This window comes from Drosophila serrata, unplaced genomic scaffold, assembly GCF_035046125.1.
Source record: "Drosophila serrata isolate PLE 108 unplaced genomic scaffold, ASM3504612v1 contig_273, whole genome shotgun sequence".
Lineage (NCBI taxonomy): Eukaryota > Metazoa > Arthropoda > Insecta > Diptera > Drosophilidae > Drosophila > Drosophila serrata.
This window is the reverse complement of record NW_028257171.1, coordinates 258627-275680: the sequence shown is the minus strand read 5'-3', so window position 1 is coordinate 275680 and position 17054 is coordinate 258627. Positions and strand designations below refer to the sequence as shown.

At 37.1% G+C, this 17054-nt stretch overlaps 1 protein-coding gene across 3 annotated transcripts in view; it reads right to left on the bottom strand.

Moving 5' to 3' along the window:
• Nucleotides 1-323: 323 nt before the first annotated feature.
• The window catches only part of sty (sprouty signaling antagonist), a 35216-nt gene continuing 18485 nt past the window's right edge, over nucleotides 324-17054 (bottom strand). For all 3 annotated transcript variants that reach the window (XM_086834619.1, XM_020944401.2, XM_020944398.2), the window contains exon 2: nucleotides 324-4508. In XM_086834619.1, the coding sequence (XP_086690745.1) occupies nucleotides 2382-4283 (1902 nt within the window). In that variant the 5' untranslated portion in view covers nucleotides 4284-4508 and the 3' untranslated portion in view covers nucleotides 324-2381. The remainder of the gene's footprint in view (nucleotides 4509-17054) is intronic.

Genomic DNA, 17054 nt, shown 5'->3' with positions numbered 1-17054 from the left:
TTCAGAGTTGATGCTGTAAAGATCAATATGTGGGGGTTAACATAGAGTTATGCAGGAAAAACTTTAAATAAATATATTAAATAACTTTAATTTAGTATTTTTATACATTTAAATTTCTATTATCTAATTAAAATTTAAAGATATATACAAAAAATAGTAAATTAAGTACTACTTTTCCAAAAACTTTGGAAGGTGTTTTTTTGTAAAAAGAAAAGTACTTAATTTACATATCAACAAAGAAACTCAAGTACTTTTTGCAAACCCAAAAACCCCATCAGATCATTCAGAAATAACCCCAGAAAATAAGCACACAATATGTTATATTTTTTTTAGTATTATATGATTTTTTTTATTTTGTAGTTTTTAACGGAACATACATTCTAAAAACATTACATAAAGTTCTTCTTCCGAGGGGTGCTGCTGCTGCTCCCCTCCACTTTCATCCTCATCGTCATCATCCTTTTGCTCAGTTTTATTTTATTATAATGAAATGTACAAATAAAATAAATATTCATTATGCGTAGCTTGTATGTATAGAGTGCCTTAAATATTAATCGCGTATCTTTAGCATTATCTTTATCGTTATTTTTATGCGTGTGTATAATTTTTTTCTGTTTCAGTTTTGTAGGTTTTTTGCTTGAATTTTCTGCTTAGGGAGGTTTCATCTTTCATCTTTTAGTTTGTTTTTGTGGGGTTTTTTGTTTTTTGCGTTTTTTGTTTGCATTTTTGTTTAATAGTTAGGAGTTTTAAGCATAGTTTTCTGGTGTGTATAACTAGGCATATATATATATATAGTTATATATAGTACATATACAGATTACATATATATATAGCGTATATAGTAAAGTGTTTTTAGTGTTTAACATTAATCTTTAATTTACTTTTTTGCTTGCTTCTTGCTTTATGTGTATAAATTTGTTTTAAGTTGCTAATTTGCCACTGTTTTTTGTTGTTTTGTTTTTCGTTTTTTGTTTTTTATGGATATTCTCTATACAAAAAATGTTGTTTGTATTTTGCTGCATTTCGATTTGGATTTTGTATTTTTACAATTAAGTTTTTGCTTTCTCTATTATTTGGAATTTGCTTGCATTTCGCTCTCATTTCTCATTGCGTTTAAATTTTAGTTTATATACAATCTTGGGGCTGGCTTTCGTGGTTGGATATTGTTTGTGGAAAAAGAACAACTATGGACCCGCCCTGGAACCCCTATAAAATACGCTCATAAGAAACAGATTTCGTTATATATCCCATATCGTTTCCCCCAGTTCTGTTTATATCTTTTTTTTTTGTCCCATAGTTGGTAAAGTAAACTAACTGACTTTTGGTTTTTGCAGTACATTTACATATACATATACATATATATATATATATATATATATAAATATCTCGACGATATCTAAGCACATTTAGACTGGTCTATAGGTTGCTCTCTAAATTACTCGAAAATCTTCAGGCCATACACACATACACATATATATATTTATATCGATCGATTTTTAATTTAAATTCGTAAAGTTCTACAATGTTTTTTGTTTAGTTTTTATTTTTTTTCTACAACATCAAAAATGGACTGGACTTGGTTTTCATATTTAATATTTGACTAATTTTACGCCATTTAATATTTATCTAAAAAGTTCTCTCATGTGTGTATATAGTTTATATATATATGTATATATATATACATATAGTATATATATATATAATCTGGTGTTTTGTTACTCGCTTGCCCCAAAATGTTGTTCAGTTTTGTATATTTCGAAATAATTAAATAAAAAAAACAGGTTTACTTTACTTTCTGTGGAAAATTCATTGGAATTATTTTGTGTAAAACTATTTAGTGTTTATAAAGTAGAAATTTGACTTAGAAATTGAACATTGAACTGAAGATATTATCATTATCATTATTGTTTATTATTATTATAAAAAACAAAATATGCATATTTCGTTGAAGAACTCACAAATAATACAAATAAAAAATCCTTCGAAAAATAATTTCTAATCGCGTTCGTTTTTTACTTTGTTCCACTTTGTCGTCATCCTCGATTTCTTTTCTCTCTTTTTTTAAGCAAAAATTATTTTTTAAATAACATTTCTAATAATTAATAATTATCTGTTTGCAGTCTTTGGTTATTTAATTTTTCTTTCTTTCTTTTCTCTTTTCTCTTTCCTCTTTTCTTGTTTTCTCCGTTTTATATCCTTTTAAAACATATATTAAATAATTTGTTGTATATATATATATATATATATATATATATATATGGTTATATTTTCACGCCTTTCTCTAGATTCCAGCCTTCGGATTTGTTCTGTTTTCTGTTTCCATTTGTGCAATGCCGCTTTTCCTCAACGTGGAAAAGCAGCCCCACAAAATGCCATGCGTCTTAGTAGTCGGGACTGGAGTCCAGCAGGCGCTTCTCCGGCGTAAGGTCACCCTTCCGCAGGATGCGGCTCGCCGCACTGCAGCCATGATCGATGGCCTTGCCATTCACCTGGCCGAGCGCCGCCTGACCCCCATTTACGGGACCCCCGCTGGACAGGCTCACACCGCCCACGCCTCCGATGCCAACGCCTCCGATCCCATTGCTACCATTCACTCCCAGCGGGACAATGGGCAACATGCTGCTGGTGGATCCAATCCCATTGCCCACACCCTGACAGCGGCATCCTCTGCCGGCGAACCTGCCGTAGCATTTCTCGCACAGCTTCATGCAACCCCGCATCGGCCAGTAGAACCACAGGCAGGGCAGGAAGATGGACAATGCTCCCAGCCAGCCCCATCGTTGCGTCCGCTTGTAGGGACCGCAGGAGCAGGGATTGTCCACGCAGGGCGTTCCATTGCCATCATCGCAGTCCAGATCATTGTCCCGGGCACAGTGATAGAACAGGGCCTTGGCGCAGCACAGACAGGAGGCATAGTCAATGACGGACTCGGCACTGCACAGGCACGTCTTGTTGCACACCCATGTCTGGGGCAGGGGCCTCGGACTCTGGCATGTCTCGCACCGGCAACGGCCGCAACGCGGGCACACAATCGGATTGAGCAGCGAGGGATCACCGCTCATCACAATCGGACCACTGGTCCCGGATGCTCCTCCTGCCCCACCGCCAACGACACCGCCACCGCCGAGGAGCTCCTCCAGGGCATGCATATGCTCCTTTTGTGTGGCGGGCGTGGGTTGCTTGGTAATGATCGCTGGCTGGGCCAGATTCAGATTCAGTCCCAGGCCGAGACCAAGTCTCGCTGGTGCTGGCTGCTGCTGCTGCTGTTGCTGCTGCTGCTGCTGCTTCGAGGCGGGTGTGGTGGATGCTTTGCTGGATTGCAGGTGCGAATGTAGTAAGCCATCGGTATGATCGCTGCCAGCGGACGTCGCCTGCGTCGTCGTCGTCGCCAGTCGCGCATGTTGCTGCTGCTGCTGCAACTGTTGTTGCTGTTGCAACTGCTGTTGCTGTTGCTGTTGCAGGTGCTGCTGCTGTTGCAGGTGCTGCTGATGCTGGTGTAGATGCTGATTCCTTTGCGGCAGCAACAACAAATGGTGGGTGGTGGTCTGTCCATTATCCTGCTGACCAGCCGGATGCTGCGATCGCGTCGCATGCTGCAGCGGCGTGTCCACATACTCGTTGGTTAGCCGTTCGGACTCGGGTCGCGGTTGCGCCAGCGTGACGGGTGAGTTGCCACCGACGGGCGGTTGGCCCAGAGCGGCCTCAGCGCTTTGGAAATGACTAAGGAAGTTGTTGTTATTGTTGTTGTGGTTGTTGTTGATGTTGATGTTGTTGGTTGTGGTGGTGTTGCTAGTGCCGGAGCCGGTGCTGGTCGGCAATGGTGCCGGCGGCAGCGGTCTCCTTCGCGTAAAGGATGAACCCGAACCGGAACCGGAACCCGATATCGTTGTTGCTGCCGTCGTCGTTGTTGTCGTCGAGCTGGCGGTGCTGCTGTTCCTGCTCAGGCTGCTGGGCCTTTGGGGCAGGAAGGTAAGATGGTGGATTTGATAGTCGTCAAAATCCGAACCGGATGTGGAAGCGGGTATTATCGATATCGTATTGTTGTTGTTGATGTTGCTGATGTTGCTGCTGCTGCTAAGGTTGCTTGTCGCGCTAATACTAAGTTGTTGCTGCTGTGAATTATTATTGTGTCCTAGTCCTAGTCCTAGTCCTAGTCCTACTGCTGCTGATCCCGACTCGGCACCACTCAATGTCGGCTCCGGCGCCCTTGGTCGATGCACGCGCGGTAATAGCTTCGGGGGCCGGGGTGGCGCCAAGGGATCGCCGCCATTTCTGCGATCCATGTAGTGTTGTAACCAATTCTCCCCCAGCTACACTCCTCGCTCCACTCCACTCCTCTCCTCCTCGCTCCTCTCCACTCCACTTCGCTCCTCCACCTCGAGGATCTCTGGTCGATTGTATCCTGTATCCTCAATGCCTTCGATGATAACTGCTGCGCCCGGATTCAGCTCGATGTGCCTTCATCCTTTTGCAGTGCCACCGCAGATCCAGACAGCGACGATTGCTTTCTGTAACAAAAAAGGATAAATATACATTAGTAAGCTGTTAAATAAAATCTATAAATTATAAATAGAAATATTGCTTAGTTAACCTCTAGATTTCCCTTCATTTTCTATATTTAGATTTCATTCCAGTTTGTTTTTAGCTGGAAAATCTTGTCTAAAATCCAGCGGAAAATGCAAGAAGGCCATGGAATTGCTTTTGCATCAAAATGGCACGTAGATGGGTTCCCAAGCCAATGCTTATGGATAAAAACGCTTAAATAAATAAGCTGCAAGCTGGAAGCGGGAAGCGGGAGATGAAAATAGTTTGGCACGAGGTCGTGCCTCTGGGTCCAAAGTACCCCAACATAGAGAAAGAGAGGGTATGTATATCAGGGAGGGATCTGGGGTAACCCTGGGTACCCCGTACTCGTTCCAGAGCAAGCGAAGCGATGCTTTTGTTTGGATTAAATGGCCAGAAGTGAACTTTTCTGGTTGCCGGGCTCGCTTTTAAATACTTTTTTTCCCCCTGCCCCCCTCTCATATTTAATGTTTGTAATTAATTCCGCGGCTAGAGGAGAGCCGCGAAAATTGGTCAACGCCCAGCAGAAGGTCGTCGTCATATTTATATGTACAGATAAAGACTTCTACATGAGGGTTTTTTGTTTTTTTCGGCTTGACTTTAATGTAAACATCATACACACATAAGTTTTCTGTTTCTTATTTTTTATGATTATTATTATTATTTCGGTTCATAATGTTTTGTTTCGAGTTCGAGTTCACTCGAAGTGAAGCAACTCAACGGGGACGGGTTGCTTTTCTAGGGAAACTGGGCTTGGGCTTGCCAGCCAAATGTTAAAGATCAAATTGCTTATTTATGCTACACTATGCTCTGTAGTCTTGGGGCTTTTGGATCCCAAAAATAAGAAAAAGAAAAAACAAAATCAAATACAAACAAATCCGCCGACACTGTTAACCCCCATTATCTGCTATAATTGCTTTCACCCCTCCTATCTATCGCACTCATTGTTGAAATTTCCCCCCTCAAGTCGTACCCCTCCACAAATCGTTTATTTCCGCTCCGCCATAAAAACCTATATAGTATATAGAATATGTGCAAATTCATAATTATTTCATTTGATTTGATGAAATCAAAAAGAAATTATTATACAGCTGAGAGAATTGAGAATCTGAGAATGAAAGGAAAGGAATTGAACTTTGACTGGGGGGGTACACATATTTCGGCTGGTAATTATGGCACGATCGCGATTGCAAATACATACATATATTTTTATGGCAAAATAACTGTATTTTTTTAATGGCATGTTCTTTCAGATTTATGGCTATGCATCGCCCGAGTTAATCTCACTTCCCAGCGGACAACGCGGCGTATGAGTAATGCGATGCGATGCGGCATCCCCTTTCCCCATTTTAGATAAATATATTTGTTTACACATAATTAAAGTTAGGCCCCGGCAAATAAGGAAATACAGGAAATTAATAAATGCCATAGCCATAAAAAATTAGTAATAAAAAAACAGAGCTCGATAAAAAAGGCCCAAAAACGAATTATTATTATTATTATTATTGGTATTATTGTGCGGCATAAAAATTGTTTTTAGCGCCAAACGAATATTTCGACGCCCCGAAATAAAGAAATAAATACAACTACGTTCTGTATTTCTCCTATATATTGTATATATTCACGATTAAACAGAGAGAGGGGAGAGAGCTATGTATATAGGTATGCGAGTGGGTTAAGTGTGTGTTTTTCGGGGGGTATAAAAATTAACATAAACGCCCACTTATTGACGTCATGTCCGGTACTCAAAAACAATTTTCGAGAATGATCACAATTGAGAAAAACAAAATAGAAAATCAACGAAAACACACGTTGGTCGGGGTCCCAAAAAATTGCTATATTGAGATGAGAATCTGGGGGATCGTCAGCAGCAGATCGCCACTGATTGCCAATAAGAAAATAAAAAGAAAATCTCGCCTCTCCTTCTCAGATATTTGGCAATCTTTGAGTTCTTCGAGGGAATCTGTAAGGGTCATTTCGTCTTCTTTTTGATATATAAAAAAATATCATAAACTATTTGGCGATTTTGTTTTAAAGAATGAATTATCAAAGGCAATAGCTTTGATGTTGCTTATCTAATTAAAATATAAATGTTAAGGTTTGCTTAATATTTTTATTATTTATACAACTCTTTTGTTTCACCCAGTAAAATTCCCATTATAAGATGTAACAATTGGCCATAAAAAACATATTCTAATTGCCCCATAAATTGCTCAAGAAATATCGAAATAAATATGTGTTTCAAAAATAAATAAACAGTTTTTTCCCCCTTCATTCTTTTGTGAAAAATAATGCCAAGTTTTCGATTTCATTCTTAAATTAATTGGGCACAGATAGAATACAACAACAAAGTACGTAATTTGAAAGCGATTTTGTTGTATGTTTAGCTTTTTTTGTTTGTATTTTCTCGCTTATTTTTAATTGCGCTAAAATTCTTTCTTTTTTTTCGCCGGCAAACTTTGACCTTGGCGAAGCTTCGCGCTGTGATGCCAAATCGCTTGAATAAAAAATAAGTAAAATAAATTATTTCGCTTTGGCAGCAGCCGAGTGAGTGTGATTCAATGGCGCACGAAATGTGAAATGTGGCATTTGAAGCGTTTTCATTAATAAGTGTGAGTGGGGTTGCTATAGGTTTTTGTCCCCTAAACAAAAAATCTAAAAAAATAACGTTGGCTAATTCATTCAAACTCAAAAACAGAAAAAAAAGCCAACGAAAGATTCGCCTTTGTTGGTTTGCGTTTGTTTGTTTGCTTGTTTGCACAAACAAGTGTCACTGTCAGTTGCGATTTAAATAAAATTATTTAAGGCAGACAGAGACAGCAAAGCGAAGCGTTTTTTTTTTATATTTATACAAAAATAAACTCTGGGCAAAAATCAAATGCAAACAGGTTTGTATTTTATTTTTTTGTTTGGTCTGCCGCCTGCCTGCCATTCTGGTTAATAATGCTTTTTATTTTTGTTTTTACCCATTTACCGTTTTCAATTGTCAAATGAATTAAATAAAAGTTATTGCCCAGCAGATGACCCAATTAAATTGTTAATAACAAAAGTAATGGAACATAAATTAAGGGTTTCACTCAAATAACAATTTTAAGCGTATTTACATTAAAGGTTTCCTTGACTCTAGTTTCTTTTAAATTCTCTTAAATTTAAGCCTACTTTAGCTTAATTTTTTTTAAGTCAAATTTAGTGCTGAGCTCGTTTTAATTTTATTTCTTAAAGCTTTTTTGGTTCTGTCAGCAGTACTTTATAGTCGGTATCATGTCTGGAGTTCGTGCTTTCAAATTAATGATGTGTAAAAAGTGTTTAAGCTTCATATATATATATTCTTTTTTTTAATTTATTGAGTTTTTTGCTCCCATTAGCAACGATTATGTGTCAAGTTCTGGCCGAGCAACACATTTTAGTCATTTATAGGTAAATTTATTCTTTATTTTTGTAACCTTTCCAGGGCTATTATATTTTTAGTCGGAAGCTTATAACTTTTGAAGGAGTCATTTCCGATTCTATATATCATATATATATTTTTGATCAGCATCAAAATCCAAATTGATCTAGGCATGTTCGACCAAAAAATAAATTTTTGAAAATTTTTACAAATTTGAAAAAATCATAAATCGTTAAAATTTTCAAAAATGTACAAAAAATTAAATTTCCTAAAATTTTAAATTTAGTATGCAGATTTATTAAGCTAATAAAAAATAGCTTAGGAACGTATTCCGAATTAAAATTAATGAATTTTTGGCTTAGTTATGCGTTTTTGAAAATTTGGATTAATCCAAAAAAAAAGTCATATTAAAATATCAATAAATATCAATCCAATTTAGTTTTAAATTTGCCCACATAAATATTCTAGGACTAGAAACTATATTTAGTATACATTTTAAATTTTATTTAAAGTTCAAGCCTATTTTGAATGAAATATACTGTTCGTTTTTCAAATTTTAAAGGTACCTTTTTGATTTCCTTTTGATCAATTTTTGATCCTGTCTTTCCTTAAACAAATATAATTTTTGAGACTCTGCTAAAAATATGTGCGGATATACACTCACTCCAAAGACAGCCTCCGACACACATGAGTAGATAAATAAAATGCGGAGAGCGACAGATGAAAAACCTACACAGGAAACGCTAATGACTGCAGGCAAACTCAACTCGGGGGAAAAAAATGAAGAAGAAAACAACAACAGCAGCAGCAGAAAGTTGAGAACGGGAACGGGATTCGTTTTGAGGCTGATGTTGGGATGATGCTGTTGATGATGCTGCCACGAAACCAACACCAAGAAACCGAGTCACAGAGCACAGATCATTAAACTATTTAAATGCCCAACCGACCATATGTTGCAGGCACAGCGACAGCAGCAGCAGCAACATCAGCAGCAACAGCAGCAACATCAGCAACAGCTAATAGTTTTCAAAGCAAATGAGCAGCACATGTGGCAAAGGGCTCACGCACACTCGCAAATAGCCAGAGTGTGTGTTAATGAAAGCGTACACACACACAGCTGCCTAATAACACCACTGTACACTGAGTAAATTGATTGAAAATTAAGAAAATATTTGAAAACACATGTTATTCTATACAAAAATCAAGTTGCATATCTCTTGAGTTTATTTTTTAAGTTCTGGAATAAAATATGTATCTACGGGTTTAAAAAACTATCTAAAAGATACACCAATTCTTCTCAGTGCACATGTATCTCATGGATTCTCCTTCTCCAAGTCAAACTGAATGATAATTATCATAATGATGATTATGTTCATTCTTATGTCTGGAATGGTTCAGTTCGGTTCGGGTTTTCCTTTACTTTTATAGAAATCATTGAAGCCAACTCTCTGGACCTGGGTTTGGGGCCTGAGGTTCGGGGTTCGGGGTTCAGGGGAGAAGCTGGGAAGAAGCAAAAGATCAAATCACCAACAAATGAGCCGGAGCCAAGAGAGTAGAAGATGCCATCAAACTGGATACCCCCAGACGGAGCGAACATCGAACGCAGCAGCAACAGAATGAGAGAGATGTGTCGTTGGATGATGTCAAGGGGAACTGGTTCCCTGGATATTATTTATAAGGTGTTATTATTATACCTAAGAACCCTTTCTTAATCCTTATAAATTTCTAATATTTTTCGTTTTTTTATTTAGTAAATATGTGATATATATTTTCAGAGACAAATCAAAACAAATTGCAAAGCAATGTTAGGAACTTTAAGAAGAAGTCATAAGATATAATATATTTCATAAAACTGCTTTAACAGGACTCCTTTTAAGAATGTTTTTGTTTATATCCTTCTTTTCAATGACTTTAATTGATTAATTTTTATGTTAGATACTAAATTCTTAAGGTTTTTCAATGAAAAACTATATTTCAAAGGTCTCATAAAATAAGGACCAGTGCCTTTATATATCTCTCAAGAGCTTCTTCTTGGTCTCACTCTTCTAGTTCTATACTTTCACTAATATATTCAATATTTTTCTACTTCAATCTTTGCCTTGTAAATAATTAATCACTTTTTAATATATATATCCCATCTCTTAACCTCAAGAACTAGTTCTCCCCCCTCTTGGTTAAGTTCAACTCTTCTGGATCGCGTTTGGTTTCCCTGAGTTTTGGTTTATAAAATGCTGGTCTGTTGTTGGTGTCTGGTCTGGTTTGATCTGGTCTAGAGAACGCAAAAGTAGAAAGAAAAAAAGAAGCCCATAAACTACAAGTGATCGACCTTAAGATTTTCTTGGGCTGATTGTCGTCTCCCCGGTGCCATTCGTTCATCTTCAGTCTGTTGGTGATTTTCTCAGTCTGTTTGTAAAGTAGGTAGGATTTCAGGTAGAATTTCCAGAGATCTATCCAAGGTACACACACACACACACATGGGTGTGTGTATAGTCTGTGTGTGTAATGACCAAAGTGAGTTGCAGTTAAGTGGCAGCCAAAAAGGAAGCTGCAACATGTGTTGCCTCCTAGGCATACACACACACACACACCCTGATACCTTATTCATGTTGTGCGTAAGTGTTGTGCCATTGTCCACACACACCTTTTGTGTGTGCAGCAGCATTTGGGATTCCTAGCCTCCTCCTCTGGTTTCTTTGCCTTATAGAAACATCCAATCCAACAGATGTTTTCTATGTTTCATTGTGAAAAATTTTCTCTTTTCCAGAGATGCTGCTGCTGCTGCTGTTGTTTTTCCTTATCTAGCTCTGTCTCACTCTATTGCTGATTGCTCTCCTTTCATTTGGATTTCTATTTCTATTCCTATGTCTATTTATTTTGTAATTCTCAATTGCTGCACTCGCTTCATTCTTGAAAAAAAGGCCATAGAACTGAATGATCATTGATGGAGTTGGGGTTAAATTCTGGTTTATTGGCAAGGAATGGATATGTTCAATGATTTATTTATTTTAGTGATCTGGGATAAAATCGGATTATGAAAACAATAACAAAGGTAAATACATAACAGGGTTCTAGGATGATTGGTAACTTCAAGATAGTTTTAGAAGTGTTTCATTTTATAAGAAATTAATATGTTCTTAGGGAGATATGTGCATTTATTTTAAGAACCTTTTGAATGGGTAATTAAGATTGATTTGTAAATATTTAAAACCTCTTTCTAATGTTACCTTATATAACCATGGTGTTTCCTAAATAACTCAACAGAAAAATTTCTAAGGCTTTCCTATTTTCCCACAAAATAGAGTCTGAAACCAAGCTCCTAGTATATTTATCTTCATTCATTTCCAACTGACATCTTCGTCTGGCATTATAATTTCAAGATGATAATATAGTTACCTTACTGCCAACGATATCAACTGACATGAAACCCTTATACCTCAACCCTCATATCAAAGCAACGCCCACACTTTGCGACAAAAAGGAAAAGAAAAATAGAAACGGGATGTAGTTGAGTGTAGAAAATACACACACACAATAGAGGCGAAATAGAGCCATAGACACACACACAGCACAGCACAGCACAACATAGAGCAAAAGAAGGCAGAGAGAGCATACACATAATTTTCTATATCTAATTTGCGTGTTCTATTCAAAAATTCCGCTCACATCCTTACACGCGCAAACGCCCACACAGAAGCTGACGGTGACGCTGACTGAGCAGCTGACGCCGGCAGATGGTGTGTGTGTATCAGTGTGTGTGTGTGCACAACCAACAAAAAAAATAAAGATAGAAGAAAAATAAAACCAACAACATGCAAGAGACATAGACAATGCTCCATTGGCTTGGCCCAAAAAAAAAAAGAGACGAAACTAAATAAATAGAAATTGCACAGTACACACACACACACACACACAGCACAAAACACGGCGAAAAATTCATGACATGCTGGTGATGACGTCAATGAAACACACACACACACCGAATGCCAGGTTGTCTGTCTTTTCTATACATAAACTTTCCTCCTCCCAACACTCACACACACAAACATCTGAGGAGGTGAAGGCTCTATTTATAGAGTCCTTGCCCCAAAAATAGCAACAACAATTGGGTCCCCAATAACTTTTTTCGCTACCCCCCTCCCATCTCTCCCCTCCACCCCCCTATAGGCCCTAAAAATTCCATCCCCAAAACGTGAAAAAAGAACCCCCGAAAATTGGCAAGAAAGCAAAAGGGACAGGCAATGTAAACAACCTGACCCGCCCTAATGTACAGCAACACAGATTCAGACACACACACACACACACACCCGCACACAAACACACACTTACACACACATAGAGGAGACCCTTAGACAACCCAGCAAAAGTTGATCATTAGAATGAGTAGGGCCAAAAGTGCGTGACTTTGGTAAGGAAACTTTTTCTCAATGGCTAGAGATGGTCACTAAATATAATAATTTTATCAATTTATAATAATTTTTAATTATATAAGAATTAGTATTACTAATTCTAATAATTTATTAATCATTTTAGTGCCTTTTATAAAAGATATAAAGCTGGCTAAAATATTTTAATTGAAGATTGTTATAATAATAGGGAAACCTATGTTTAATTTCAATTGTTAACATTTTGTGGAGACTAACTATCAATTTTAAACTCAGTTCAAAAGTGCATAATTGTGGATTTAGTTAATTTAATTTGCTAATTTTTAAATTTTAAATGCTAAATGTGTGTATTCACTTTTACAACAACCAAAGACACTTAGAGAAACCACCACAAACAAGGGTCTGATACACTAGCAAATTAAATTTTAAAAAATATATTAAGTCTTAAGTAAATAAAAATTAGACTTATAAAAATGAAAATCACACTCCCCCTATATTTCCTCGTGTCACGAACACACCCCTCGAGGGGCAAGAGAGAACGACCCAAGTCAGCCAAAGACAAAACCGCGCCCACCACCCACAGAAAAAGCCGCACAGATACACGCACTTGACTCGTCTGCCTCGCTCCTAATTTTCTTTGAAGCGTGGCAACCGAAATCTATTTTTAGCTCGCCGATTTTCCAACAAAAAGCGACAGCACAAGCAAACAAAAAAAAGTAAAATAAATAAATAAGTGAAGAAGAAAATAGAGTAGAGGCGGAAAGCCGCAGCCAGACCCCTTAGTGCATATCCCGGGAGCTCCACTGCCCCACCTGTAACCCGTAGATAAGACTGACGGAAAAACTGATGCTTAAAGTGTCTTGATGGGGGTTTTCTTTTTTGCTTTTTTTTAAGGGGGAGGGAATGGTCCCAAGAGCACACGCCCACCCAAGGACCTCCGAAGGAAGGCTGACTGACTGTCTATGCGTGGGCCCGTCTTGAGGTCACCTACGCTCTTACACACAGTTAAAGCCAAGTCCTGGTCTTGGCCCACGCACAAATGGTTATTTTTATACCTGGCCCAGGGTAGATTGGGTTATGTGAAACCAGTAGTATTAATAAATAAAATTTATTAAATATTAAAGCAATTCATAGAAAAGGGTAGAAATACCCATTAAGTATTTAATATACAAGGAGAGGAATCAAAGTTTGGGAAGCTGAAGATTGCGTACCTTTTACTGCGATTTTATTAAGGAATCGTAATATATATAGGATATATACTGAAGTCCAAAAGTATTCGCATTCTTTAAGTCGATATTTATTACAATTATTCATAACTAAGACAAAAATGCATCCATTTTTTATTTGGAAAGCGTTTCTATGCTAGTTTTTATGAACTTATTAATATATATTATTTATTGGTTCGGAAATGACTACTTCACTGAGTTTTAAGCTTCTGACTGAAATTATATAATACTCTGAATGTGTATAAATAATCAGAATTTCATTATTAAATCACTTTCATAAAAAGTTGCAGTGAACTTTATTCATTTTAAAAAATTGTATTACTTTGTTATCAATATATTGAGGTATATATAAATATTTTTAAATAATATTTACTTGATTATCAATGGATTAATAGACATGCCAAAGCAATATCTCAATTAAATCAGTAAAATACTTATATTATTTATGTTTCAAATTGAAATTACATTTTATTTAAATTGTATCTATGAGTTATGGTGGGAATACTCTTTAAAAACTCTTCAGATACTGTCCAAAAACGCTTCAGATACTTTTTATATACTCCTTAGATACTCCCCCTTTTTGAAAGTATTTGCTTTAACCTCCCTGACTTTCGATTTGAATTTGAGGAGACTTAGGTCCTGGCATTTGTATTTCGCATTTGTTTGGAATACGACGTGTCCAAGTTGTCACCTGCTGGTGGCAAAGGTCACGCCCAGGCAATTGCATTACAAGCTCCAATTCAAAGGGATGTCATAAGCAGTTTCCTTTTGGCCTGTGGAATGTCATCCTTTGCTCACTTTATCCCTGGCCATGCATCATCATTACCAACACTACTAACTGCCATCACCACCACCATCATCATCATCATCATCATCATCATCATCATCAGTATTATCATCATCTTCAACATCATTGGCGTCGTCGGCATCTTGGGCTTTATCATGTTGTCGTCGTCGTCTTCGTCGTCAGCCATTCATTGACGACAATTCTATGGGCCAACAACGATTTGTTTTTGCTAGCTGCGCACATATAGTGGGATATATATACCGATTTATACAGATATTTATATATATATATACATATATAGAGAGAGAGGGAAGGCAGGAGCCAGAGCTTTGCTGTGCTGTGTGTTTAGGCCATTTCTAAAGACGCTCGATTAATGAGCGTTTTGTATGCGTTGCTCGACCAACGCCACTTGGGTGGTCACCTCCTCCTCGAAACGGAAGTGAGGCCAAAAAGGCGTGGGCTGATCTGGAAAGCTTCTATTCCATCTAAAAATGGGAGGGGTTTGGGGGAGCCAGTTATTGTCTTAGTTTGCTAATGGACAAGATTTGCCAGACAAAGCCTCAGAACGCAGTTAGAGCCATGAAACTGAGCTTAAACATGTATTCCGCATCGAGTGGATATAGCCAAAGAGAATTTTTGCAAAAATAGATAGAGTAAATGAATGGGAATTAGCTCAAAGTGTGCACTATTGGGAACTATGCAGTTTCAAAGTGTTTTACATAAATATATATCTATAATATATAGTATCATCATGTATAGATAAGTAGTCCCTTAAAAAATGCGTCATTTATATTAATTTATTCGTAAATAACTCTACAGCCCCTATATTTTATCTTTAATTATGCAGAAAACCCACAGAAATTGGTTGGTTAATTTCTATCTCTTCCTTAAAATTCCTTCTTTTCAATTAACTTAAAAAATCACTCTTTAAATCTTCAAAAATTCGGAAAATTAAAGAAGAATCTAATAATATTTCTACCATTTAATGCCTAATTAACAATTAGACCCCAAACAATTATTTAAACTCACAAAAAAAAAAACCAAATACTATGAAATTACTTGATTGTGGTCTTTTTCATAATTCCCCAATTGCAGTTGTTGTTATTGTTGTGTTTTGGCCCCCACAACAAACATGCTTTCTTGTTGTTGTTGCCATATTTATTTTTAAAAATTATAATTTTCAAAAATAAAATTTTTCGCTGGCACTTTTTGTTTTCATTTTGTTGTATTTTTCAGCTGCGGTGCGACGACAAAAATAATGAAAATCACATGTTTGCTTGCGGCATAAAGATTGTTGTTGTAATTGTTGGTGTTGTTGTTATCGTTGGTGTAGTTGTTGTTGTTGTTGCCGCCGAGTTCAGTTCAGTTGGATTGAGTTGAGGTTCTTGTTGGGCTGTCATTTGGCGTTTTGCTTTGCTGGCAGCACAAAACACACACAGCGACAAAAGCAGAAGCAGACAGCACGAGCACGAGTGCGAGTATCTTATAGATACTTTACTATATGTACAGATACTCACATATATATATATATATATATAAGTATGTGCCATGCCTATCTATATAGCATATCTGAAATCCCATTGAAGCGTGCCCATCCCCACCTTTGGTGAGTTCAGTAAATGTCACATGGGGTGAAAATTTTCGCTATATTCCCACTTGATCTTATGATATATATACATATAAACATATATGTTTCTGATTCTGTATTTGTTGTTGTTGTTGTAGTTGCTGGCAATTATGTCGTCGGTTGTTGTCGTCAGTGCATAGGATATATACAATATATATGCAGATTTTGCCTGCCTTACATTTTGGTAACAGTTTCGTGATTATCTATTTATAGTTTCGTTGAATGCAATTAATTTGCTGTCATTTTGCCCTCTCGATGTGGTTGTTGTTGTTGTTGTTGTTGGTGTAATTTTATTTTCAGTCTATTCTTGATTTAGCCAAAATAACTCAGCACTAAGGAGGCTACATAGTCGAAATTGCTATAAATCAGGTGAGCAGACTGTGGCGCTCTCTCTACAAAGTTACAGGTGATCATCCCTAGCTTCACCACAGATATTTAGCACTTTTGACTAAACCCAAAAGATGTGTTTCCTCTTTATATATATATACATGTATTTGTCTTTATATTTTTTTTATTTATTTTCGTACCCCGTAAGAACCTTCACGACTTCCCCATACACATCTATCTGGGGCTGTCTATTTCGCGTCTGCGTCATCAACGTCATTGTGGGATCTCGATTCTGTCTAGAGCTGTTTATTTAGCTAATAAAAATTAAGCATTTAATTTATTTATTTATATAGGTTTGTGTGCACATGTTGTTGTTCGTTGTTCTTTCTTTCTTTCTTTTTTTTTGGCAAAACCAACGAGAATTTCCTTCCATTATGAATGAAACGTATTCTCAACGCCGGCACCGCACCTCATCGTCGTTGTTTTTGTCGTCGTATCGTTTGTATTTTTGGCTATGACATAAATTCAGAGCACAACGGCCAGAGCTGAGGCCACTTAATTCGATTAAAAATTGGTAAAAGTGCTTAGCGCAAGGCATTATTAAAGGGAAAATAAAATAGTTCAAGCCCCAGACACGAGCCAAAACCACCACACAGACAAAACGCCAAGTAAGAAAACCAATGAAAAAATGCCCCCCCGTAAAAAATAAAAGAAAAAGCAAAAGACCATCGATCAAAAAAATGTTAACATGAAC